The 27,649-nt window shown below is 41.1% G+C and overlaps 1 protein-coding gene across 2 annotated transcripts in view; it reads right to left on the reverse strand.

Annotated features, from left to right (window-relative positions):
- The window catches only part of LOC128014924 (netrin receptor DCC-like), a 123,078-nt gene that overhangs the window by 51,875 nt on the left and 43,554 nt on the right, over positions 1–27,649 (reverse strand). For both annotated transcript variants that reach the window (XM_052598636.1, XM_052598635.1), the window contains exons 3-7: positions 16,856–17,143; positions 15,004–15,154; positions 14,079–14,215; positions 7,233–7,387; positions 7,018–7,138 (exon numbers count right to left, since the gene is read on the reverse strand). In XM_052598636.1, coding sequence (XP_052454596.1) covers positions 7,018–7,138; positions 7,233–7,387; positions 14,079–14,215; positions 15,004–15,154; positions 16,856–17,143 — 852 coding nt within the window. The remainder of the gene's footprint in view (positions 1–7,017; positions 7,139–7,232; positions 7,388–14,078; positions 14,216–15,003; positions 15,155–16,855; positions 17,144–27,649) is intronic.

Consider the following 27,649-nt stretch of genomic DNA (forward strand, 5'->3'; position numbering starts at 1 on the left):
AGACAGACCTCTCTCTCCAGACTGCAGATGGTCAAAAATGGGAACACATCACCTCCGTTCTCGCCTCTCTTCACTGGTAACCTGTCCATTTTAGGATTAATTTAAAGATTTTGGTATTCGTTTTTAAATCTCTAAATGGTTTAGCACCTAAATATCTTTCTGACTTGATCAAGTTGTGTGGCACAGGTAAAGTAGAAGAGCAGGGGTGAACGAGTATTTGCTGTGGTTGCCCAAAGCTCTGGAATAGTTTGCCCCTCTACATTAGACAGGCTCAAACACTTGCTGTTTTTAAATCTAGCCTAAAAACAAATTTTACAGTCTGGCAATTGACGCTTTGTAAGAGCTTCCTTCTTTTATTGTCTTTATTGTGTCTTTTTGTCTACTTTTGTGTCGTTAACTGTTTGTATCATTGATGTTTTTTTATTTTATGTGTGTAAAGCATTTTCAGAGAGACCTATTGTTGGTGTTTTATTGTCTAAATGACTGAACAGACACAAACACTACAGTCTGACTTTCACATCTATTAAAAATCAAGATAAAGTAGCTCTTAATTCACTACAATATCAGTCCAGACAGAATCTGAATGGGTTTATAGTACTTCTTACTGCATGACACACACAGATGGGTAAAATAAGCCTCTTTTAAACGTACTTCCACTGATAACAGTATTTCAGTAATGCAGGAGTGAAGCAGCTATAGATGTGAACATCTCAAACACACCACAATAAATGTGCAAATGAGACATTTCAGCACAAAAGGCATCTTGCAGTGAAGTGCAGGATTGTGTCGGTTTTGTGTAGCCACACTTTCCTGCTCTAATGCACCTCAGTGCCGCTCAAGCCTGTTTAAACACAAATAAGCAATTGCAGCTTTGAATTATGAATTACTGAGCAACATGACTGGAGTGTTTACAGGTATAACTGCTGCGGCATGAGAGAGAGAGAGAGCGGTGGAGGTGGGGGGTGTATGGAACAGAACAGAACTGATTTTGACCCGTCACTCAGACAGCAGCATTAGCATTCCTAAAGATGTCCCATGATTCCCGGCGGAGGCTCCCATCAGCCTCGGCTGACACATCCTGAGAGGAAACACGCGCAAACCCAACAAAAGAACACAGAGAGCTTTTGTTTCTGCAGAATGATTGAGTTTTAACAGCGATCTCCAGACCTGTGTGCTGGTCGATCCAGTGCTGGACATAAGCACAGTAATAAACACGCTTTACATCACAAGTACAAAAGTCTGTCTTGTAAATGAGGACATACCACACTCTTCTGTTCTTTATATGAAGTGGAATGGACTACAACAAACCTAAACACTAGAATAACATTTCAGCAGATCCATCACATCTGTCCCAAACACATACACACACACACAATAGGATGAATATATCATGTCTCTGATCCAGTAAATCCGTCCAGATGACAGAATAATCATAAATATATGAGACAGTTTGTGTTGATCCATGTGTCTTATTAAAGTGAATATGATTATGAAATCAGACTGTTAATAACACAGATGAGATTAAAGGATAAAAACATTTTCAGAGACATGCCGGCACTTTTCCAAATACTAGTGTGCAGTATAGACATCTTCTGAGGGAGCATCACTAAAATAAAGCATAATGATTCACAGCACAGCGAACAATAGTGAAAAAAGAGAATTTTAAATGAATATTACCCAATGCACCGAATCAATGCTTTGCTGTGCGGAATGAATCATTTCTCTCAATTCATCTGCTGTTTCAGAATTAGCATCAGAATTATAATGAAACTGGAACTGACATCTGCTTAGGGAGCTCGCTAGGACTTGAAACAGATTCCAGGGAGTTAAAAGGTTAAAACCACAACTGATTTTCAGTAATATTAATGATTTAACTAAGATTTTAGGATGAGAACAAAACCAGAGCTGAAAGCTTTAGCCTAAGTTCTGCCAGGAAGACTCAAATACTTCGTCACTAATTACCTTCATTATTATCCAATCACATCTTTATACTTCGGTATTAAAGATCGTACTAACACATGTTTGAGTTCGCAGATGCCGACGTGATAACAACCTCCACCCTCCCTACCACCACCAGGATGGTCCTGTCCTTACCTTCCAGGGGGGTCGGCTGTGCCCCTGCCTTCGTCTTCAGGCAGGAAATGCAGGTCTGCTACCCTTGGATTACGAACCATGGACAGGGCCTTCCGCCAAAGAAATTTATAATTATGCTTGCTGAGTTGTCAATAAATGTATGCTTCGTACATCATTTTATCTCCCGAGTCTTTCTGGTAGAACTGAATTGATCTGAAAATGAATGACTTTACAGCTGAATTTGAGCTTGTTTCTTAATCTTAATTGATTAATTATTCTACAAGCATTTCACATCTTCTCTGGCTCATCAGCATCTCAGAGTGCCTCGTCTGGTCTCAGAGCATCTCCTCTGGTCTCATCTGTGTCTCAGAGCATCTTCTCTGGCTCATCAGCATCTTCTCTGATCTCGTCAGAATCTCAGATTGTCTCCTCTGGGTTCGTCAGCGTCTCAGAGCGTCTCCTCTGGGTTCGTCAGCGTCTCAGAGCATCTCCTCTGGGTTCGTCAACGTCTCAGATGGTCTCCTCTGGGTTCGTCAGCGTCTCAGATTGTCTCCTCTGGGTTCGTCAGCGTCTCAGATTGTCTCCTCCGGGTTCGTCAGCGTCTCAGAGCGTCTCCTCTGGGTTCGTCAGCGTCTCAGAGCATCTCCTCTGGGTTCGTCAGCGTCTCAGAGCATCTCCTCTGGGTTCGTCAGCGTCTCAGAGCATCTCCTCTGGGTTCATCAGCATCTCGGAGCATCTCCTCTGGGTTCGTCAGAGTCTCAGATGGTCTCCTCTGGGTTCGTCAGAGTCTCAGATGGTCTCTTCTGGGTTCATCAGCATCTCGGAGCATCTCCTCTGGGTTCGTCAGAGTCTCAGATGGTCTCTTCTGGGTTCGTCAGCATCTCAGATGGTCTCCTCTGGGTTCGTCACCGTCTCAGATTGTCTTCTCTGGGTTCGTCAGCGTCTCAGATTTTCTCCTCTGGGTTCGCCAGCGTCTCAGATTGTCTCCTCTGGGTTCGTCAGTGTCTCAGATGGTCTCCTCTGGGTTCGTCAGCTTCTCAGATTGTCTCCTCTGGGTTTGTCAGTGTCTCAGATTGTCTCCTCTGGGTTCGTCAGCGTCTCAGATTGTCTTCTCTGGGTTTGTCAGTGTCTCAGATTGTCTCCTCTGGGTTCGTCAGCGTCTCAGATTGTCTTCTCTGGGTTTGTCAGTGTCTCAGATTGTCTCCTCTGGTTCGTCAGCGTCTCAGATTGTCTCCTCTGGGTTCGTCAGCGTCTCAGATTGTCTTCTCTGGGTTCGTCAGCGTCTCAGATTTTCTCCTCTGGGTTCGCCAGCGTCTCAGATTGTCTCCTCTGGGTTCGTCAGCGTCTCAGATGGTCTCCTCTGGGTTCGTCAGCTTCTCAGATTGTCTCCTCTGGGTTTGTCAGTGTCTCAGATTGTCTCCTCTGGGTTCGTCAGCGTCTCAGATTGTCTCCTCTGGGTTCGTCAGCGTCTCAGAGCATCTCCTCTGGGTTCGTCAGCGTCTCAGATTGTCTTCTCTGGGTTCGTCAGCGTCTCAGATTGTCTCCACTGGGTTTGTCAGCGTCTCAGATTGTCTTCTCTGGGTTCGTCAGCGTCTCAGAGCATCTCCTCTGGGTTCGTCAGCGTCTCAGATTGTCTCCCCTGGGTTCGTCAGCGTCTCAGATTGTCTTCTCTGGGTTCGTCAGCGTCTCAGATTGTCTCCCCTGGGTTCGTCAGCGTCTCAGATGGTCTTCTCTGGGTTCGTCAGCGTCTCAGATTGTCTCCCCTGGGTTCGTCAGCGTCTCAGATGGTCTCCCCTGGGTTCGTCAGCGTCTCAGATTGTCTCCCCTGGGTTTGTCAGCGTCTCAGATTGTCTTCTCTGGGTTCGTCAGCGTCTCAGATTGTCTCCCCTGGGTTCGTCAGCGTCTCAGATTGTCTTCTCTGGGTTCGTCAGCGTCTCAGATTGTCTTCTCTGGGTTTGTCAGCGTCTCAGATTGTCTTCTCTGGGTTCGTCAGCGTCTCAGATTGTCTCCTCTGGGTTGGTCAGCGTCTCAGATTGTCTTCTCTGGGTTCGTCAGCGTCTCAGATTGTCTCCTCTGGGTTGGTCAGCGTCTCAGATTGTCTTCTCTGGGTTCGTCAGCGTCTCAGATTGTCTTCTCTGGGTTCGTCAGCGTCTCAGAGCATCTCCTCTGGGTTCGTCAGCGTCTCAGATTGTCTCCTCTGGGTTCGTCAGCGTCTCAGATTGTCTTCTCTGGGTTCGTCAGTGTCTCAGAGCATCTCCCCTGGGTTCGTCAGCGTCTCAGATTGTCTTCTCTGGGTTCGTCAGCGTCTCAGATTGTCTCCCCTGGGTTCGTCAGCGTCTCAGATTGTCTCCCCTGGGTTTGTCAGCGTCTCAGATTGTCTTCTCTGGGTTCGTCAGCGTCTCAGATTGTCTCCCCTGGGTTCGTCAGCGTCTCAGATTGTCTTCTTTGGGTTCGTCAGCGTCTCAGATTGTCTTCTCTGGGTTCGTCAGCGTCTCAGATTGTCTTCTCTGGGTTCGTCAGCGTCTCAGATTGTCTCCCCTGGGTTCGTCAGCGTCTCAGATTGTCTTCTCTGGGTTCGTCAGCGTCTCAGATTGTCTTCTCTGGGTTCGTCAGCGTCTCAGATTGTCTTCTCTGGGTTCGTCACCGTCTCAGATTGTCTTCTCTGGGTTCGTCAGCGTCTCAGATTGTCTCCCCTGGGTTCGTCAGCGTCTCAGATTGTCTTCTCTGGGTTCGTCAGCGTCTCAGATTGTCTCCCCTGGGTTCGTCAGCGTCTCAGATTGTCTTCTCTGGGTTCGTCAGCGTCTCAGATTGTCTTCTCTGGGTTCGTCACCGTCTCAGATTGTCTTCTCTGGGTTCGTCAGCGTCTCAGATTGTCTCCCCTGGGTTCGTCAGCGTCTCAGATTGTCTTCTCTGGGTTCGTCAGCGTCTCAGATTGTCTTCTCTGGGTTCGTCAGCGTCTCAGATTGTCTTCTCTGGGTTCGTCAGCGTCTCAGATTGTCTCCTCTGGGTTCGTCAGCGTATCAGATTGTCTCCCCTGGGTTCGTCAGCGTCTCAGATTGTCTTCTCTGGGTTCGTCAGCGTCTCAGATTGTCTTCTCTGGGTTCGTCAGCATCAGAGCGTCCACTCTGGTTTTATGAGTGTATTTGTTCATCTCTGGGTTACTCACATCACTGTCTCCTCTGGTCTCATCCTCGTCTCATTTATCCGGGATGGATTGAGTTTACACTTTTGTGAGCAGCTTTTGTGAGTCTGTCAGGATGGCTATTAACTTTAATAGAGTGTGTGATGGTTAACTCTACAATGCTTTTGTTGAGCGCTGACAGCTGTAATAAGGCTGTGAGCATTTCTCCATGGGCGTTATGGGATGTCTGAACACCAGGCTCTCAAAAACCCTGTAAAATATTACAGCTCTGCTGCAGCTGTGCCATGGCAACCACTGTGTTTCTGCATCATCTGTCACAGGGATACATGATTAAAACAGCAGGAACCACAGTGGAACCGCCGAGGTTTACTCTCATTCCTTAAAACCTATGCTTGAGTGTCAAACCACCACTAATAGTTTTTTTGATTGACAGGACACCGTGATTCAGATATTTTTAATCTGCTCACATTTCTGTGGGAAAACTTTCATCAACAGCAGATGGTTTTTGGCAGAAGTTTCATTAGTTGCAGACAGATTGATCCCAAACCTCCCACAAACACAGACTAATGCAGAATGGGTGTCCGTATATCAGTGTGCTTCAAAGCAGATGTTTGTCACTTTAAAGGACAATTTCACTTAATGCAGTGACTGATGATCCCATACAACTATATAATTGTTATTTAAAAGGCAACAAAATACATTCACAGTCTTAAAATACATTCAAAACATAAATGTTTAAATATATACAAGTATGAATGCATGGAAATATTTGAAATAATAAAAATATGATTAATTATTATTAATAACAAATTATAGTATATATATCAATATTTATAAATACTTGTAAACATTTTATATATAATAACCCTAACCCAGATCAAAAGTTTGGACACACCTTCTCATTCAAAGAGTTTTCTTTATTTTCATGACTATCAAAATTGTAGATTCACACTGAAGGCATCAAAACTATGAATTAACACATGTGGAATTATATACATAACAAAAAAGTGTGAAACAACTGAAAATATGTCATATTGTAGGTTCTTGAAAGTATCCACCTTTTGCTTTGATTACTGCTTTGCACACTCTTGGCGTTCTCTTGATGAGCTTCAAGAGGTAGTCCTTCAGCCTGAGGCTTATTCGTTTCACTTTTCGTGTGAAAGTGCTTTTACAATAGCTAAAAATATAACATTTTATATTAAAAACAACAAGAAAACCCAGCCCAGATTAAAAAAAGTAATGCAAAAACAAACAAACAAACAAAAAACGCATTACTTTCTATAAAAATAAACTAAGTCACGTATTTCATTACTTTTTTAGGTAGTAACACAATATTGTACCATATTATTTTTAAAAGTAACTGTCCCCAACACTGGTGTTATTTTGGCAGAAACTTGGCTGACCAATGAAATTGGACAGGGGGCGGAGCTTCCTTCTTTCCAAGCAGAAAGTTCCGTATGAGAGTCAGACAGAATCTCACACTCATTTGAACACCCAGAAGACATCATCTGTATCGTGTTTGAATCTATGTCTCTCTTCAGATAAAGCCCTGGATCAGTGCTCTACATGCACAGCATTCTGGGTAAATCTCTCAGAGATCACACGGATCCAGATCTCAAGACTAAACCTCACAAATGCACTTCCTCTGAAACAAACGCCTTCACACACACACACACACACACACACTCTCTCTCACACACACTCACACACACACAAGCAGCAGACGTCTGTGAAGCGTGTGCATGTGTGCGGATGAAGGATGCTCACAGGTCTCAGATCAGTATGAGTGTGCCGGATCTTACCGGGCTGCAGCAGGATGAGTTGAGCCATCGCCTGACTGTTTCCCGCCTCGTTCTCAGCGATGCACTGATAGAAACCCTCATCTGAGCGAACCAGACCCAGAATCTGGAGATGACCGCCCTCCTGCAGACCACACACATTTACAACGAAAACATCAAGACTTCAAATCAGTGAATGAATGCATGAGAATCAGTGAATGAAAAGGAAGGATTCTCACCACGATCTGGAAGTAGTCGCTGGGAATGACGGCCTCTCCGTTCTTCACCCAGCGGACGGTGGGCTGCGGGTTTCCCGTCACGGCACACTCCATCTCGATGTCCGTGCTTTCATACGCATACGTGTTGGACGGGAAGCTGAGGAACTGAGGAGGCACTGAGAACAGAGAAATAACACCATAACTGTCACTAACTGTTGTATTCCTCCAGCATCCGACCTCTGCGACTAAATCCACACAATCACAGCAGAGCAGCTCGACCCCAGAGATACGGACAGGAGGACATCATTAAAGTATTAAATCATGGTGAAGATGGACACACATCACAGCACAGACTCAGTCCAGCGGATTCTGCTCTCAAAGAATGAAGAGCTCATATCAGCAGGAGAATTACATATCGATCGGCCTCATCTCAATAAGAGTCTGAACGCTCCTCTTCAGACGCCAGCATCAGTCTGATTGGGATGAAACGGATTTGTGATGTTTGTCCACTTTAAAGAAGAGACATGACGTGAGCGAACGACCAGAACCAGACATCAACAGAACACTGGAAACCGACCGAGATGCATTAGTCAATAACAACCAGTTCTTTATATTTCAGTGAGATATTATTGAAATTACCTGACATTAAAATTCATTATCATAATCATGTATCAAACCTGATGACGAAACAAACTCATGCTGATCTCAGATGGCCATTGTTCTTAAAGCACATGATCATTTTTAGCTGAAGTACTGCTTTAAGAGAATCACTGTTTGCAGTGTGGGACTCATCAGTAATGCAGATGTTATACTGATGTCTGGTGACCGCACTGAAACACACACACACACAGTCCCACTGAGACTCTACACCACTGGTTCCTCTGATTCACTCTTAAACTGGAATCAAAGCGTGTGTGAGACTAAAGCGTGATCAATAATCAGACAGGAGCTCTGTGAGTGCAGACGCAGCAGTCCGGCCCGAGGACACGCGCTGTGATTAATTACTCGGCTGTTCTACAGCATTAGCCCAAGCGCTTTCTTCCCTACAATCATCTCAGAGCGGAAGCTGGCGTTCTGCGGCCGCTGTAATCTGCGTGACGGACGCGTCAGCATCAATACGTCATTAGCTGTGCGTATCTTTATCTGTGCTGTATTGCACTAATTAAACCCAAACGATTTCCATTAGAAGCGGGGAGTTTTGAACTAACTCACCAATTACAACTGGTTAAAACCACCAGACGCCAGCCGTGATGCTCTCGGCTTACTCAAGAATAGCTCATAATGGCATTAAACACACTTATGAAACATTATGAGGAGCAAAAATATATATATATTTTTTTCATAATTAGATACTTATCATAAACATAAAAAAAAAACTATACAGGCATATATAAAACATACAAAAACCCACAACGATTTCTTAATATTTTTGGGATGCATTTGAGCCAAAGGCTTGATGTCGGTGTGAAAGCATCTGTCTGTAGAGGGATTCACTCACAACACATCTGAACCAACACTGACAACACACCTGACCGGTCTAACAGTGTCCAGCGATGAATGAAGAGGATATGATAAACCCAGAACAGCTCAGCACACACACGTGGATGGGGGGGGGGGGGGGGGGTAACATGACAAAAGACTGAGCAGACCATCATAATCACTCTCATCCTCATCCATTCAGATGCAAACACACACACCATTCACTGCTGTAAACATCTGCCACACGCCTTTGTGTGTGTGTGTCTCAGTGTGTGTGTGTGTGTGTGTGTGTGTGTGTGCATGTGTTCATGCATGCGTGTGTGTGTGTGACAGAGAGTGTGTGTCTCAGGAGGGAGTCAGTGACAGCCTGTTGCACCGCTGCTGACATTTAAACCATCCGCGGTCCCCAGCGATGCATGAGTGTGTGTGTGTGTGTGTGTGTGTGTGTGTGTGTGTGTGTGTGTGTCAGAACCCATCAGCACTCAGGAGCCGCAAACACAGCAGCACAGAAACTGGTTGTTATGACAATAAAACCTAATTTCAATTTGTATTCTCAAACAATAATACATAATTTATGAGTCTAGATACAGTGAGGACAGCACACGCAGAAATCACCCATAATCCTCCACTCATGGGCATTAGGATTACACTCTCTTACTAATTACACACACACTAATTAAACACGTCCGTTTCCTCTAAAATAAACACCATTCTCTCTCTCTGTCTCTCTCACACACACACACACTCTTCTCTCTATCTGTGTGGTTTAATCTGTGAATGGAACAGCATCAGGACAGTGTGGCGTGGGCCGTGAAGAACATTCATCTCTCCAATCATCCTAGTTAAGTTTTACTAAACCTACACTGATGCGTTATCCCTCATGACCTCTGCCCAGCACACACACACACACACACACACACACACACATCAGTGCAATTATACAACAATAATATAAAACAAATGTCTAGGACACACTAACATGATCAATTTCATCTGAACATGACCTGACGCACACGCATGAACAACATCAACTGCTGACGTGATCTCAGATCATTAACTGGACTGTTAATGAGAGTCGTCAGGATTGGAAATAACAAACACTCATTCTCATCCTGAATGAGTTCTTCATGTGCTCCCATACTAGACTCCATCCAAACTGAAGACAGCAGCTTTCATTCAGTTGTCATGATCATGTTGATTTACGCTGAACGAGTCATTACGGTGGTTAATCCGGTTAAGCGGGTGAGGGTTTTGTTACTGTAATCTCAATCCTGGTCCGTCAGTGTTTGTTAGAGTAGCTGGATTTCACGACTATTCCTTAAATCTCATTTCACAGTATTAACAACCACAATCCCATTTAAATCAGTCAGTACATGCTAGAAAAAACAACACGGTGATACATATTCAGTAAGTCATCTAGGCATAAAAACATCCACATAGTATAAGAGCCTCGGAAACACTTGAGTCGCGTGTTAATGTTTTCTAACTAAGTCTGGCAAGCCGTGGAAGCCCATACGTATCAGACCCATTTGGGTCCCACCTGCCTAAAGGGGTTTAAAGTGGGCATGCACCAGGATTCAACCGTGAATGCCCCTATGAGCTTAAAGTGGGCTCTGTAAGGACCTTTAAACCGATACCAATACTTGAAATGTATTGACTTACAATTACTCAATCTCAACATGCTTGATTAGCCTACATGTAAAGTTACTACAAGTTACTAAAAATTGTACAGTAAGTAATTACATAACTCAATAGGCCTACATAGTTACTTTGTGCCTCTGCCATGCAGGACCCATGTGTTCCCAGTTCAATCCCAACTTAGCACATAAATATGCCATGCAGGACCCATATACAATATGTGTTCCCAGTTCAAACCCATGCCAACTTGGCCAATAAATATGCTATGCAGGACCCATATATGTGTTCTCAGTTCAAACCCATCCCCAATTGGCCCATGCCTGTCCCCTATGGGGCCCATGTAATCAGCTCATATAGGCTTCCTATGTGGGACTCATACTACTACACCTACATGGGACCTGCTTATTTCACCCAGCCAAACCCATGCCCACACAGTAAACATGGAACCCGTACTTAACCCATCTGGGCCCCACATGTCATTGCCGGCTGGGTGACTACGTCTTGTAGCAATTTTTCTAAAAATCCTGTCAAACGTGCACAAACTGACAGTCACCAACATAAGCTACTACTAAATATTGTATAACTAAATTTTCTGTAAAGTTGCTTTGTAATGATTTGTATTGTAAAAAGCGCTATACAAATAAACTTGAATTGAATTGAATTGAACATGATAAGAGTGATTATAGTACTTTTCCACTGATTGTGTTTCCTCCTCTGTCTCAGTCATCTACAGTACGAGTGGATGGATTGGCAGCAAAAATACACCGAACAGTCCAGTGGATGCCTGATTATCTGCTGCTGAATCCCTGAACACACACACGCACACACACACACACACACACACTCACACACACACGTTATGCTGGCCGGTGTTGTGTCAGCACTGGGCTCAGGCCAGAATCCCACTAAACGTACTGCACTGAACTGCAAGTCAAGCCAGTAGTGACCAGACTAATGAGCCACACAGGCTCACAAACCACAGCCACACAGTCACACGTGAAGACCGAATGCTCAACACATCACATACCGGTGAGATCACTAAAGCACAGAGAAGAAACAGGAGAAACAGCTTCACAGTAGTGCTTCACACTCGCTACAACACTCAACAACACTCCTGCAGTAACACTAATGCAACGCTCAATCAGTCCTTTACACTGTTTAAAAACACTTAAACAGTTTTGAAACGGTCTTCATTTCTCAAAACTCTACAGAAAACCACACAACATGCAAAACGTCACACATATCTTGCAAAAGCAAACACTTCTTTCAAAACTATTAAAAGAAATTATATTCTATAAACTTTATTTTTGCATAGTTACTCTATACACAAACATAAAAGATTATAGAATTGTATATTTTTGGGTGAATTTATAACAAGTGCTAAATATATCTTCTTTAGTTAAGTCAGGTTTAAAAAAACAACGCAAGCCAGTTAAATGATGAACTGTACCTTTAAGAGGCAGCAGATGCAGAATTCCTGCTATTTGTAAAGTTTCAGTGTTTTTGGTTGAAGGTTTCACGTTTGTTTCACATGATCACAGATGCTGAAACCAAAAAAATTATCAATCCTCGTTTTCAACCCTCTCTTAGCTTTATATCCATGCATATGTATATCTGTGCAAAAGCAGTGACAAACTAAATGTGTGCTGTGTTTGTCCTGAGCGTTCAATGCATCTGCATTTCACTGAACATCATCATCTCAGGAGAACAGACGTCTGGAGGGCAGCTGAAAAACTCAAAACTTCACCAAAACACATGCACTGAATATTTCTCTGTAATCATGGCGCAGAGGATGTTATAACGTCGAGGAACCAATTAAAAGTGCTGGAAAGTTTTTGACCACAAAACTTAGGTTTAATTAAAGGATTAGCAGGTGTGGTGTGAAATAATTGCTGTTAAAAAGTTTCCTACACTCCATCTGTTCTCTCACCCACACAGAAAGCTCTCGGTTTGAGGGCACTAACTAGTGTCCATCCAGAGCAGTAAGAGGAGAGATGCCTGGACGGAGTGTGATGATGGTGTTTGTGCGGCTAGCATCAGATCTGTGATGGGATGGAGGCTTGCGGAGGCTCCCAGAGACAACACACATTAAGTACTGACACTAAAACTGAAAAAAGAAATCAACAAGGCTAAACTGAAAGCCACCAAACACCAAAAATCTGAGCTCCACATTCATCTTTCTTTTTTTTCACTCGCTGTCCTCTCTCTGAGCGCTCACGCCTGTTTTATTTGATTTATACGCCGGAATAATAATAACAGAAACGCCACTGGACGTCAAATATCCTGCAGGCTTTCTGTAATTAGATTAAAGTGCAGAAACTCGCTGTCAAACACACTGAGAACAGCCAGTCCAATCCACTGCATGAGAGAAGGTTATTGAAACAGTGCTAATCTAACTAACACACAAGCTGTGGTTTACTAACATATATTTCAGATCATAACTGGCCGGTCAGTTCATATACTGGATTTCTTCTGCAAAACAAGCTGAAGCTTCAGGATCTGTGTCAATCAGTCAATCAATGAAAACAAACAGTCTAACCCGAGCTGATCAAACAGCCAATCAGATCTGAGGAACAGAACTAACTGATGAATAATGAATCACAGGACTTTAGCAGCATCCAATCAGAACACAGAATCCAAATCATCTGCTTTATAAAACGAACTAAACATCTACAAAAGCACACAAAGCTGTGACAATCTCAAGTGATCAGCGATGAATGTGAACAGAGAGGATTTACACGGAAGAACAAGAACAAAACCTCATTTCAAAGAGCTCATGATCAAACAGAGATTTCACAAAGGAAGATGAAACTCATGGAAAATCTGATTAACAAACCAAGAGTTTCTTCATCAGGAGTTTCCTCAAAAACTATTTAATCTCACACAAACTCGACAGAACAGCACATGAATATTAATGTGTTCATCCACACGCTGTGAACTAAACAGATGATCACCATCTGACGGGATTCCTGTATTTATTTATCATTTATATTAATGAGGATAAAATCAGACAAATAAGATTCATCATAGCATTTCAATGAAGTGGATAAAATAATTTAATAATATAAAAAGAATTACAAACAAAACACAACAAAATAAATATGTAAGACAAATAAATAAAAGATATGATAAAATGAATTTTGATCTGATATTTGATAAAAAAAAATCTTATTTCTGATGTCTAAACTTTATAGAAAAATGTCCAATTTTATTTTTTATAGTTTTCATGTACATTTTAATTTGTTAACATTTTAGTAATTGTGTTTTTTAGTGTGTTTCTGTAATTTTTATTAGCTACATACAGTAGTTTACAAAACAAAACATTTCCTTTACAACTAGCTGAAAGAAGCTTTAGTTTTAATCACATGAAGCACAAATGCTGATGACTCTGAGCTTCAATCACACACACAACTCAAAAATTAGGAGCATGTGACACAGAACCATAACACTCTTCCAGATTTAACCGATCCTCTGAGACCACGAGCCAGAAAACATCCCAGACATGAGTACTGAAACAATGTTTCTCGAGCAGTAAATCATCATATTATTGTGATTTCTGAAGATCATGTGACAGACTGGAGGAATGATGCTGAAAATACAGTTGCATCCCGATCATAAACTTGTTAAATACATGAGCATCTAGTGGTGATTTGTAAGGTTTTCAGCGGTGAGTAAAGGAAGGATGCCTGTCAGTGTTTCCTGATGAGATGAGCTGTGGATCTGAGGGATCTCACACAGGACTGAACTCACCGAGCACGGAGAGCTCGCAGGACGCTGAGATGTTCTGCTGTCTGTTGTGAGCGACGCAGGTGTATGTTCCCGAGTCGTCGTCTGTGACGCTGCTGATCAGAAGGTTGCTGGCGCTCAGGAGAGAGTACTTCTTTGATCTGACGGAGAATCAGACACAGAAACACCCTCAGACTCGACAGAAGAAGAAGAGAAAACCAAACTGATGCTTTAACAGAAGACGATTAACAGAGATCACTTCAGGAGCACTCAAGAGTTTGTTATATATGACATCTAACATATCTCATAACATATGTTTATTAAAACAACAGATATTCAAACATCTGTATGTTTTGGGATATTTTTTAAATACATATCTATCTTTTATATTTCCTATATAATATCAGCATTGATTGTTGGGTTTAGTATGGATATACTGTGCATTTACATGACAACAATGCATGATGCACATAAACATACATATTTTGGGGCTTGATATACTGTATATGCATAATATTTATATTTTTTACTTTATACTTTATATGACAATATATTTCATATATGGAAATGTAGTATTTGCACATGTAAAGGAACGGAACATTTTTGGTAATCTTTCCAAAAGTTCTAAAAAATTCCCAAAAGTTTTCCGGAAGTTTTCCGTAAATGTAACCGAAATTTTCCAACCCTTTGAAACCCTAACGGGGGGTCAGTAATTGATTGATTTAATTATTTTTAGAAAGAAATTAATATTTTTATTCTTCAAGTATAAATTAAAATGATCAAAATTGAAAGTAAAGACTGGAAACTGGAAAGCTTTGATCACACAATAGAGTGATATATTACAATGTATTTACAGAAGAAAAAAACAAGTATTTTCCATCAAAACAATGCAGCCGTGATGATTTCAGCAGCTGTCCGTGATGCAGTGTGTCCGTGCTGTTCTCCTCACCTGCTCTGGATCAGCTCGTCTCCTCTCATCCAGAAGAACGAGGGGTTGGGAAAACCAGAGGCGGAACATTCTAGAACCGCATCCCTGCCCTGAAGAGCCGTGACCTTCTGAGGCCTCTGGAGGAACGTCAGCGCTCGCGCTACTCCAGGCTCTGAACACACACACACACACACACACACAGGTCAGCAGCGTCTATTGAGGCGAGAGTGTGTGCATGTATTATCTGAGCACACACACACAGACACACAGACACACAGACACACACTCACACACACACACACACACACACACACACACACACACACACACACACACACACACAGGTCAGCAGCGTCTCTTGAGGCATGTATTATCTGAGCACACACACACACACACACACTCATATCAGTGTAACGCAGCGGTTGCAGTTGCTGCATGTGTGTGACCTCTGAACTCTGATCTCGATGGTGCAGTGTTCACATGCTGAAGCCTACAGCAGTGTTTCCTCCCAGAATGCAACTCTCCACGGACAGGGGTCAGGTCTGACCGGAGGGGGTTCCAGGGCTTCTCTGGTTCCTCTAGCGCTCCTGCAGGACACACTCTTGTGATCACAGCCAAGCAGACGCTCAGCAGGAACAAGAGGATCTGCAGTCTAGACTCACGTATCCAGATTCTAGAGTATCAGATTCAACTTTGATTCATCAGGTTCCTCAATCATAACTCAAAGAACGTGCTATTATAGACTCTATGTGTTTGAGTTAAAATCATCTTAATGCTGGATGTGTTTCAGGTTTTGTCTTCTCCAGATGTTCACTGATGGACTGGAGTGCTGTGGATTATTGGGATGTTTTTATCAGACTCTCATTCTGACGGCACCCATTCACTGCAGAGCATCCATTGATGAGACACTGATGCAGTGCTGCATTTCTACAAACCTGATGAAGACACAAACTCCTCCTGATCTCAGATGAACTGAGGGTGAACACACTTTCATTTTTGGCTGAACTAGTCCATGTCTTGGTATTTCTCTTGAGTTCATGTCCTGATCTGTGAGCTTGTTTCATGCGAGTGTTCGTTTAGAGGATAAACGAGATGTAGAAGCTGATTTGAGTGAAGGACTCGGGTCATTAGAAGGAATCGGAGTCATTGATTCTCCTGCATCGAACAACAGAAATGTCAGAGCTGCAGAAATCATTCAGAATCCTCACAGAAAACGACAGACTGATATTTGAGCTCCGATACCTGCTGCTGAAAACAAGCACTTCTCCCGGAAACCCAGTGCATTCTGGGACACGCTACACAGACTCAGAGAGACCACTGACACACACACACACACACACACACACACACTTTCTCTCTCTCGCTCTCTCGCACACACACAAACGTGACTCGTAGCAGTGAGTGCATCCCGCAGCACTAGTTAGTGGAGGTCAGCGGGTCACTAGTTAGTGGAGGTCAGCGGGTCACTAGTTAGTGGAGGTCAGCGGGTCACTAGTTAGTGGAGGTCAGCGGGTCACTAGTTAGTGGAGGTCAGGCAGGTCACTAGTTAGTGGAGGTCCGCGGGTCACTAGTTAGTGTAGGTCAGCGAGTCACTAGTTAGTGTAGGTCAGCGGGTCACTAGTTAGTGTAGGTCAGCGGGTCACTAGTTAGTGTAGGTCCGCGGGTCACTAGTTAGTGTAGGTCAGCGAGTCACTAGTTAGTGTAGGTCAGCGAGTCACTAGTTAGTGTAGGTCAGCGGGTCACTAGTTAGTGGAGGTCAGGCAGGTCACTAGTTAGTGTAGGTCCGCGGGTCACTAGTTAGTGTAGGTCAGCGAGTCACTAGTTAGTGTAGGTCAGCGGGTCACTAGTTAGTGGAGGTCAGCGGGTCACTCACCCGGTATGACGCGCAGGTCTGCGTCTGTGCCGCTGCGGGAGCTGCTGGGGTTCTCTGCTAAGCAGCGGTATGTGGCCGAGTCCGGCGGCTGGACCCTGCTGACCTGCAGAGAGCCGGAGGGTAAGATGACCACTCTGCTGTCAGGGTCAAAGGTCAAGGGCAGGTCCTCCCTGTTCTTCTGCCAGCGCACCACAGGCATAGGCTCACCGGTCACCTCACAGCGCAGAAGTGCCGTGTCACCCAGATGAGCCGAGACCGACTCGGTGGGGACCACCACTCGCAGAGGACCTGAGGGAGAACCACACCAGAGAGAGAGTTAAATACATCGAGATACCCTGTGATTATGTTTGTCTGGAGCAGATGCATGAGAGAGAGAGAGAGTTGGAGTCATTCATTTACTGTTTATTAAACAGAGCTTCTCTCTGACATCTGAGAGCTCTTTTGGAATCAAATAAAAATAAAAACAAAGGACAGTAAAACAACTGGCAAACAACCTAAAGTAAAAAAACAAAAAAACTAAACAGAGATAAATAAATAAAAACAGTTTTGGAAAAATATATATATTTTTGTGTTCCTGTAGCTCAATTGGTAGAGCATTGCGTTATCAAGCACAAGGTTGTGGGTTCGAGTCCCCGGGAACACATGATAGGTAAAAATTGATAGCCTGAATGCACTGTAAGTCGCTTTGGATAAAAGTGTCTGCTAAATGCATACATTTAATTTAATTCAATTTAATATTTTTGAAAGAAAGAAATATAAAGAAACTCATGTCACGTTTAAGTCAGTGTCTTGCTGTTTCTTTAAATTATTTGTGAAAAACACCAAAGTTTCTTCAGTCTACTAAATGTGTGTGTGTACACACACACACACACACACACACACACACACACACAGGCAGGCAGTCTTATAATGCGATGAAGTTCATGAACAGTGTTCTTATGTTAATGTGATTCTGCTCATAATTCGACAGAGACGTGTGTTTCAGCTCGTGGCTGTGTTTACTGTGGACCGTGCATCACAGCAGCTCACAGGGGAACAACAATTATTCCTCAGCTTTTGCCAACAAAATGTGCTGCTGGAGTCCTGCGTCTTATCGCACTGATTAATGTTAACATTGTTCCCTAACTGCCTCCAATTACACTCAGCGGCGTGCTAGCAGCCAGCGGCCAGACACACACACACACACACACACACACACACACGCATGCATGCACTTCCGTTCGTAACCTCTGATTACTGCCACAGCACATCAGCGAGGTCCAACGAGGAACACCGAACAGATTGAGCCTAATATATATACATGATTATCACTTACAGACAACTGCAATCATGAGATCTGAAGATCATGTGACACTGAAGACTGGAGGAATGATGCTAAAAATACAGCGGAGCATCACAGAAATAAATTATGTTTTACATTAGAATAATATTTCTGATTTTTACTGTATTTTTTATCAGATAAATACAGAATTATTGAGTGGAAGAGACAAACATTTCCAGCACCTGAATTCACTGAGACCTGGAGCAACATCACACACACACACACAAAGACAGAGACACACATACACACAAAGTGTAAGTTCCACTTATTCTCTACTATAGGAGAGGAAGAACTGTATAAACTTGTTAAATCATCTAAACCAACAACATGTATGTTAGACCCTATACCATCTAAGCTCCTAAAAGAGGTTCTTCCAGAAGTCATAGATCATCTTCTGACTATTATTAATTCCTCATTGTCATTAGGATATGTCCCCAAAACCTTCAAACTGGCTGTTATTAAGCCTCTCATAAAAAAGCCACAACTTGACCCCAGAGAACTAGTTAATTATAGACCAATCTCGAATCTCCCTTTTCTGTCCAAGATACTAGAAAAGGTGGTATCCTCACAATTATATTCCTTCTTAGAGAAAAATGGTATATGTGAGGATTTCCAGTCAGGATTTAGCCGTATCATAGTACTGAGACTGCTCTCCTTAGAGTTACAAATGATCTGCTCTTATCATCTGATCGTGGGTGTATCTCTCTATTAGTTTTATTGGATCTTAGTGCTGCGTTTGACACAATTGACCACAATGTTCTTTTGCATAGACTTGAACACTTTGTTGGCATCAGTGGAAGTGTTTGCATGGTTAGCATGGTTTAAATCGTACTTATATGACCGCCATCAGTTCGTAGCAGTGAATGAAGATGTATCATATCGATCACAAGTGCAGTATGGAGTACCTCAAGGCTCAGTACTAGGGCCGCTACTCTTCACGCTTTATATGTTACCCTTGGGAGATATCATCAGGATCAATGTCAATGTCAAATGCAGAAATGTTAATCCATGCTTTTATGACTTCAAGGTTAGACTATTGTAATGCTTTATTGGGTGTTTGTTCTGCACGCTTAGTAAACAAACTACAGCTAGTCCAAAATGCAGCAGCAAGAGTTCTTACTAGAACCAGGAAGTATGACCATATTAGCCCGGTCCTGTCCACACTGCACTGGCTCCCTATCAAACATCGTATAGATTTTAAAATATTGCTTATTACTTATAAAGCCCTGAATGGTTTAGCACCTCAGTATTTGAATGAGCTCCTTTTACACTATACTCCTCTACGTCCGCTACGTTCTCAAAACTCAGGCAATTTGATAATACCTAGAATATCAAAATCAACTGCGGGTGGCAGATCCTTTTCCTATTTAGCTCCTAAACTCTGGAATAACCTACCTAACATTGTTCGGGAGGCAGACACACTCTTGCAGTTTAAATCTAGATTAAAGACCCATCTCTTTAACCTGGCATACACATAACATACTAATATGCTTTTAATATCCAAATCCATTAAGGGATTTTTAGGCTGCATTAATTAGGTAAACCGGAACCGGAACACTTCACATAACACCGTACTTTCTACATCATTAGAAGAATGGCATCTACGCTAATATTTGTCTGTTTCTCTCTTGTTCCGAGGTCACCGTGGCCACCAGATCCAGTCTGTGTCCAGATCAGAGGGTCACTGCAGTCACCCGGATCCAGTACGTATCCAGACCAGATGGTGGATCAGCACCTAGAAAGGACCTCTACATCCCTGAAAGACAGCGGAGACCAGGACAACTAGAGCCCCAGATACAGATCCCCTGTAAAGACCTTGTCTCAGAGGAGCACCAGGACAAGACCACAGGAAACAGATGATTCTTCTGCACAATCTGACTTTGCTGCAGTCTGGAATTGAACTACTGGTTTCGTCTGGTCAGAGGAGAACTGGCCCCCCAACTGAGCCTGGTTTCTCCCAAGGTTTTTTTCTCCATTCTGTCACCGATGGAGTTTCGGTTCCTTGCCGCTGTCACCTCTGGCTTGCTTAGTTGGGGTCACTTCATCTACAGCAATATCATTGACTTGATTGCAAATAAAAACAGACACTATTTAACTGAACAGAGATGACATCACTGAATTCAATGATGAACTGCCTTTAACTATCATTTTGCATTATTGAGACACTGTTTTCCTAATGAATGTTGTTCAGTGCTTTGACGCAATGTATTTTGTTTAAAGCACTATATAAATAAAGGTGACTTGACTTGACTTGACACACATACCTCTCTCTCTCTCTCTCTCACACACACACACACACATGCACAGTACACACACGCACGCACACACACACACACATGCACAGTACACACACACACACACACACACACTCTCACTCACACACACACACACACACACACACACACACACACACACACACTGGTTTACTATGAATGTGCTGAATGTGAGTGTTTCCTCTGCTGATGAGAGACACACTGCAGCCTGTGATTACAGAGCTTCATTATCTGCTCTCATTAAGAGGGTGTTCATATGCAAATGAGCGGGGAGAGCGTTTAAATCTAATTAACACAGAGAGAAGAATGAGGAGAAATAATTCCGCTTCTGCATTCCCAAAATAGAGTGAGAGAAAATAGGATGATGATGCTTCGGGAGAATGAGAGAAAGAGAGAGAGAGAGAGAGTCACACACACACAGAGAGAGAGAGACAGAGAGTCACACACACACACACACACACTAATGAGACAGAGAGTCACACACATACACACACACACACACACACACACACACGCACGCACGCACACACACACACACACACACACACAAAGAGAGAGAGAGGGGATGAGTGAGGAAACTGTGACTCCTACAATCATCCTCGTGTTGAAGGTGCTGTAAATCACATCAGTATGTATAAGTTCTACCTCACAGCTTTTCTTCAATTCTCACACCAGTAAACTCTGATTCAATTAAACTACAACCAAATCTGAATCTACAAGATGATTGACAGGCAGAGAGTGTTTCTGATTGGCTACACAAGCACAAGCCACACCCACTGACAACAGACCAATGAACACACCGATGTGATTTCATCCGTTTCTGTCAGATAGCAAAGAAGCCAGAAATATTCCCACAAAACAAAAATGTAAAATAAAATAATAACATAAAATATATTTAAAAAATAAAATAAAATGAATAAAACAAAGTAAAATGAAATAAGACAAATCAATTAAATAAAAGCTTAATGAAACTAAATGTTTATGAAAAAAAAGTACATTTAATTAAAATTAAATTTAAAAAATGTAATGAAATGAATCATTTACAGCAGCATTAATCAGTGTGTGTGTGTGTGTGTGTGTGTGTGCTCCTGAGTCTCATGTTCAGCAGCACAGCTTCTCTTCTACTGTTTGTCAACTAAATTAAATTAAAGAATAACAAATTCAAATCATGTAGTAAATAATACAATAAAATAAAAGAAACAAAAACATATTTAAATAGTAAAATCAAATATAAAGTAATGTAGTAAGTAATCAAATCAAAACAAACAATTCAAAAGTTAAATTGACACAAGCTAACGGTCGTGGAGTACAGTCACACAAACAACACGTCTGTTTAACAGTGATTTCTGCCAGTGTTTTATTCAGGTGACACAAAGGCCAGGACCTCACAGACTAATTAAGCTCTTCTTCTAAAGCAGGCAGTCTAATGACCCACAATGCTTTGCTGCCCAGCTGCTCACCTGCCCGTCTGCGTCTCTCTGATAATCACACAGCGTTTCGGCGGTCACTGCTCTGCTAATTGGCCGTGCGGCGGGGTGTAGTCTGTCAGAGGCGTTCGTTACGCTGAGCTCATTAGCAGAGCTGAGGGACACCGCTGTATGCAAACCAGTTCAACAGGAAGTCAGCGAGCCACTGAAGGAAATCAAACGGGCACTAGTCAGCTGGAGTTAGTTAGTTAACCCGACTGGACATTAACCCTTCGCTTCACTTAAACCCAGCAGAAGAAAGGTTATATAATCATCTAAATCTGTTTCCTGTTGAACGTACGACTTCGTTACAGAATAAAGCATTTGTGTTTAGATGCTAATTATCTGGATTACGAGCCCCAACACATACAAACAAACCACACACACTCACTCACTCTTTCACTCACACAAACACACACACACACAGACACACACACACACACACACACACACACTCACACACATGTTTGTTTTTGTGTAAAGTGTGTTCATCCCATAGGTGTAATGGTGTTTATTCTGTAGAAACTGTATATTCTATGTCTCTTCACCAACCCTACACCTAACCCTAACCCTCACAGGAAACTTTGTGCATTTTTACTTTCTCAAAAAAACTCATTATGTATGATTTATAAGTGTTTTGAAAAATGGGGACATGGGTTATGTGCTCATAAGTCACCCTCTCCTTGTAATACCTGTGTCATACCCATGTCATTATACAGAGTTGTGTCCTGATATGATACAAAAACATGCCCACACACACACACACACACACACGTGTGCACATACACAAACTCACACTCACGCACTAACACACACACAAACACACACACACACACGCACACAGTAAATATAAAATGCATTGTAGACACAAAAGGGAAAAATCATGCAAAATGCGAATAATAAGATGCAATTAACCGCAATAATCAAGCATAATTAATGAAGCAATAGTATCACACCAGAGATAATATTATCATTAATTAAAAAGAAAAACACTGAATAAAATAAACATCAACTGAATGATATTTTAGCTATTTCAACTTTTATATACTTAACTAAAACTTAAATAAAAATGAATAAGAATAACAACAAAACCTATTAAAAACACATAAACATTACCAAAAAACAAAAATATTAGCAAAAAACAATGATACTAAAATGAATCTTTATTAAATATATAATTACAATTATTGATATATATTGATATATATATATTGTTATTATTTATAATTTCATTAATATTATTAGTATTTTTCATTATATATGTTTATCAACATCATATTTTGCATAACACAATGCATTATACTATTTACAGACATTTCTGTGAATAGTATTACTAACGAAGTGCAATAATATTTCATATCTCCAGTTAAAATGACTTTTTTATCATGCACTGCTTTTTTCTTTTTTCATGCACTGCTCAGTTTTGCTTGCAAGAGTAAAGAAAACATTTAAAATACATCTTTAAGTGTTTGCTTTATTTCACTTTATCTGTTTGTCTCTGTAGATTTCAATCTTCTTCAGTCGTACATTCCCCAAACTTCACAGTTTTTACATTACGTTTTCTGAAATGGTTGTTTAGATATGCAAATGTTGCTTTATCTAATTAAATATGCACTCATTTGCATACATTTGCAGAACATTGGATAAAATCAGGTTCATGATTCCTGTTAGATTTTCTTTTCATATTAGAGTTAAAGGTTGTTTCTGAGGGGATTGTGGATTTCTCTTTTTATCGCTCCATAAATCAGAAAATACTGTCAACAGACAGAAAACAAACCCATTTTCACCAGGTTTTCAGGAGTAAAATGTTGCATAGATCAGTGTGAATGAAATACGAACAAACCTTCAGATTCTAGAGGAAGAAATGATAGAATGCATCATAATAGTTTATGAAGGGCTTCATGATGAACTCTTAGGATGCACAAACACAGGCAGCCGCAGCATCTCACAGTTCAGAGTGAACAGTTTTTGGGACTGACATCAGATGTTGATCTGACGAGCGCAGGAGGAACGGAGGAATGTTGTGTGAGGAAGAGCTCTCAAACAAACAGATCGCTGGATTTAATCAGTGCTTCAGAGCAGATGCAGATGCACACCAGATGAACACACACACTCACAAACAGCATTAATTACAGTTAGTGGAAGGTGTGTGTGTGTGTGTGTGAGTGAGTGAGTGTTTGTGTGAGAGTGTGTGAGAGAGAGTATGTGTGAGTATATGTGTGTTATTTTATATTTCATAGTTCAAAGAAGGAAGCTATTTCAAACACTTGATTGATGCTATAACACAAGTTTGGAGTAAAAGAGCTCAACTACAAACCGATTCCACAAAGTTGGGACACTTTACAAATTGAGCAGCTTGTCTCCTCAGTCCCCAGACGTTTGCAGAAGAAGGGATGCACACAGGGGTAAACATGGCCTTGTCCCAACTTTCTTGAGATGTGCTGATGCCATGGAACTTAAAATCAACTTATTTTTCCCTTAAAATGATACATTTTCTCAGTTTAAACATGTCATCTATGTTGTATTCTGGATAAAATATCGACATATGAAACTTCTACATCATTGCATTCTGTTTTTATTCACAATTTGTACAGTGTCACAACTTTTTTGGAATCGGGTTTGTAAAAACGGTTAGCATTTCAGTCTCTTCTGTTTAGTGTACTGTAACTGTTCCTTTTGTATGCAAAGGTGTGATTCTTTGGTCATATAAATAAATAAATATGAATTTCACTGATAGCATTATTTATCATTATTTATTTATTTAAATTTTCAATATTTTTATAAATATCACAGTATATCATAATCATGAATTTTGAAGCCATGATATTCGTGCAGTGAAAATTTTTATACTGAGACAGCCTTAATTGTTATTATTTATTAAATATAAATATATAAATATTGAATATATTATTTAATTAAATATTACAATTATATATCAAATATCAAACAGAGATTATTCAAATAATAATGCTGGTGAATCGCTGAACCAGGACAGTAAAGCACAGACGTCTCATGTTAATAATCCATGAATTAAAGTTGTTAATATAGCGTGTTGGGGAGCCGTGCATGCTGGGTATCTGCTGCAGGTGCGAGCGTCACACGGCTCCGCAGGTCAACACGCTTTGATGGACGGATCAAAGAACCACGGTGAATGCAGGAGCTTCATCTGAACACAGACTCAGACACAGAGACACAGATAGACCACAGATCCCATGCTGTAATTACTCCCGACCCGCACGGATAAAAGCCTCTCCTCCATCATCCTCTCCTCAGAGCAGCCTGAAATATTCATGTGGAGGACATGATGGAGGAGCCACAGACACGGAAACACCACACAATCCAGCTGCAGATTCCACACAATACTCACTTGGACAAAATATTATTATTTTTATTATTACTGTTTTTGTTTAACAATTATTTATAATATCAAATATTAAGGTAAATATTTATAATTTATATTTAATATATTATTTTAATCAAATACAGAAATAATAATGTTTTAATATTATTATATTAGATTTTTACTGATGTATTATTATTTAATATATTATATAATCCAACATAAACTGCACAATTCAAGTGTTGAAACTCAATGTGATTATGATTATGATTGTGAGTGAATACAGACTGTAATTTACCCGCGAAGAAACACATGCACAAAATATGTTTAGGCTTAAATTCAAGATTTATGCATTTGAATTGCATATCAAAAAAATGTCCATGCATTTGGTTTAATAAATAATAATCAAGCAAGCAATCTCAGACAATGACTGCATGAATCTGGATTACACTCGGTCCTGGTTCAGCTCATAGCTAGTATTAATGAAAATGTGAGGCTTTACTCAAAAGACTAAACCATCAGCAGACCGTGCCGCAGCATTAGGCTTTGTTTTGGGCCATCTTCATCACAGTGCGAAATGTGAAATAAAGCCCTGAAAAGAGTCATTTCTTCACTGAACTGGTGTGCTTCTGCTAGGAAATCATATTCCAGATAAAGTTTCCCAAAAAATGGGAAATTAACGTCTGAATTGAAAGACTCGTCAGACTCATACAAGTCACATTTTTCAGATCTCATTGAAAAGAACTATCACAGTCCTAGAGCACTTTTAAATACTATACATGCTACAAGACTTTTCCCTGTCTATAAAATTTCTTTGTGTGTTTCTTTGTTCCTATTTCCAATAGCATTCTGAGTCAGCTTAATCCTTCTGGATCTGCCCTTAATGTTCTTTTCCTTATTATAATTTTTTTAAAGACATTTTCGCGGTGATCGAATCAAATGTTCAAATGATTATGAATAATTGTCTTGAAACTGTGACGGTAATAGATGACGCAAGGCATGCCATTAATCATCGACTTCTTAAAAAGCTAAATTTAGAGCCTACAATTCTGACAAACCTTAGGCCAGTTTCTAACCAGTTTCTAAGACTAGTTTTTCACCAACTGCAGAGCTTTCTGAACTGTACTGTGTAGGCATTCATGGAAATGCTCTTCAATGGTTTCAGTCCTATTTTACTAATAGAAGCTTCTCTGTTAATACTTGCTTTGCTTCAGGCAAAGCTCTTACTTGTGGTGTCCCACAAGGCTCTATTCTTGCTCCGATTTAATTCTTATTGTAAATGTTTCCTCTGTGGTCAGTTTTTTAAGAAACACAATTTCTTTTCATTGTCCACTTCTTCGGGTGTGTGTTCATGGTGTGTGTGTGTGTGTGTGTGTGTGTGTGTGTGTGGTGTGTACACACTAGGATGGGTGGAATGCAGAGCACAAATACCGAGTGTGGGACACAAAAATAAGTCACTTTTATCTGATGCAGTGTTGTCTCTCAAGTAAAAGTGTCTTGAATTTTTCTAGAACTTTTAGACGTTACACCTGGAAATCACTGCAGTTATTTTTTTTGCAGATGCTTTCTCAAATGTCTTCCAGTGCAATAAGCCAAACTGTTGTTATATTAAAGACACACTCATTAAAAACCTGATATCTCATGCAGTGAAGATATCAGTCATTTTTCACTCATTTTTAACTTGAGCTTTACACTTAAAACAAGTGATAAGTCTGCCGGTGCAATAAGATAAAATACAGTCATATTAAAGTCACACCTGATAAAAACAAAATAAACTTCTAGTGCATTAAGATTAAATATGGTCTTATTAAAGAAAACGAGACTTAATATCTGACGCCGAGATGCTTCAACTACATTTATCTTGTTCCAGGAATGTTTGGACATTTTAAATGACAAACAAAGCCAAAAGTATAAGTAAAAGTATATTGAAAAGTCATTCTTTGCCAATATTTTCACTTGTTGCATCAATGGATCTCATGCAGTAAAGCTTCTCAAAAGAACTGAACTTTTTTTTTAAGTCCTTTTAGACATTTTAACTGGAAAACACTTCAAAAAGATGAATTAAAACCAATTAAGACGTTTTTTTGCAGTGTGAGTTTGAAATGAGGTGATCTCAGAGGGTTTGTTTGTCAGTGTTGGAAGCCTTTAACCCTGACAAAGAGGCTGATATTCTTCAGTCTGAACGAGCACGCTCTTCACCGAGTTCAATGCCTCACATCCTGACATTTACACAGAGAGTCAAACACGGCTGCTCCTTCTGAAGACTAAAGCAGCGGCGGCTCTTCACACGCTTCCATCCGTCTGTGAGCATCTGAAAGGTTACTGATGTCACTTAGCTCTAACATCCCACAATCCCCTGCACTTTATCCGTTCACAGCAGAAGCACACACTCAT

This window comes from Carassius gibelio, chromosome A5 (genome assembly GCF_023724105.1).
Source record: "Carassius gibelio isolate Cgi1373 ecotype wild population from Czech Republic chromosome A5, carGib1.2-hapl.c, whole genome shotgun sequence".
Lineage (NCBI taxonomy): Eukaryota > Metazoa > Chordata > Actinopteri > Cypriniformes > Cyprinidae > Carassius > Carassius gibelio.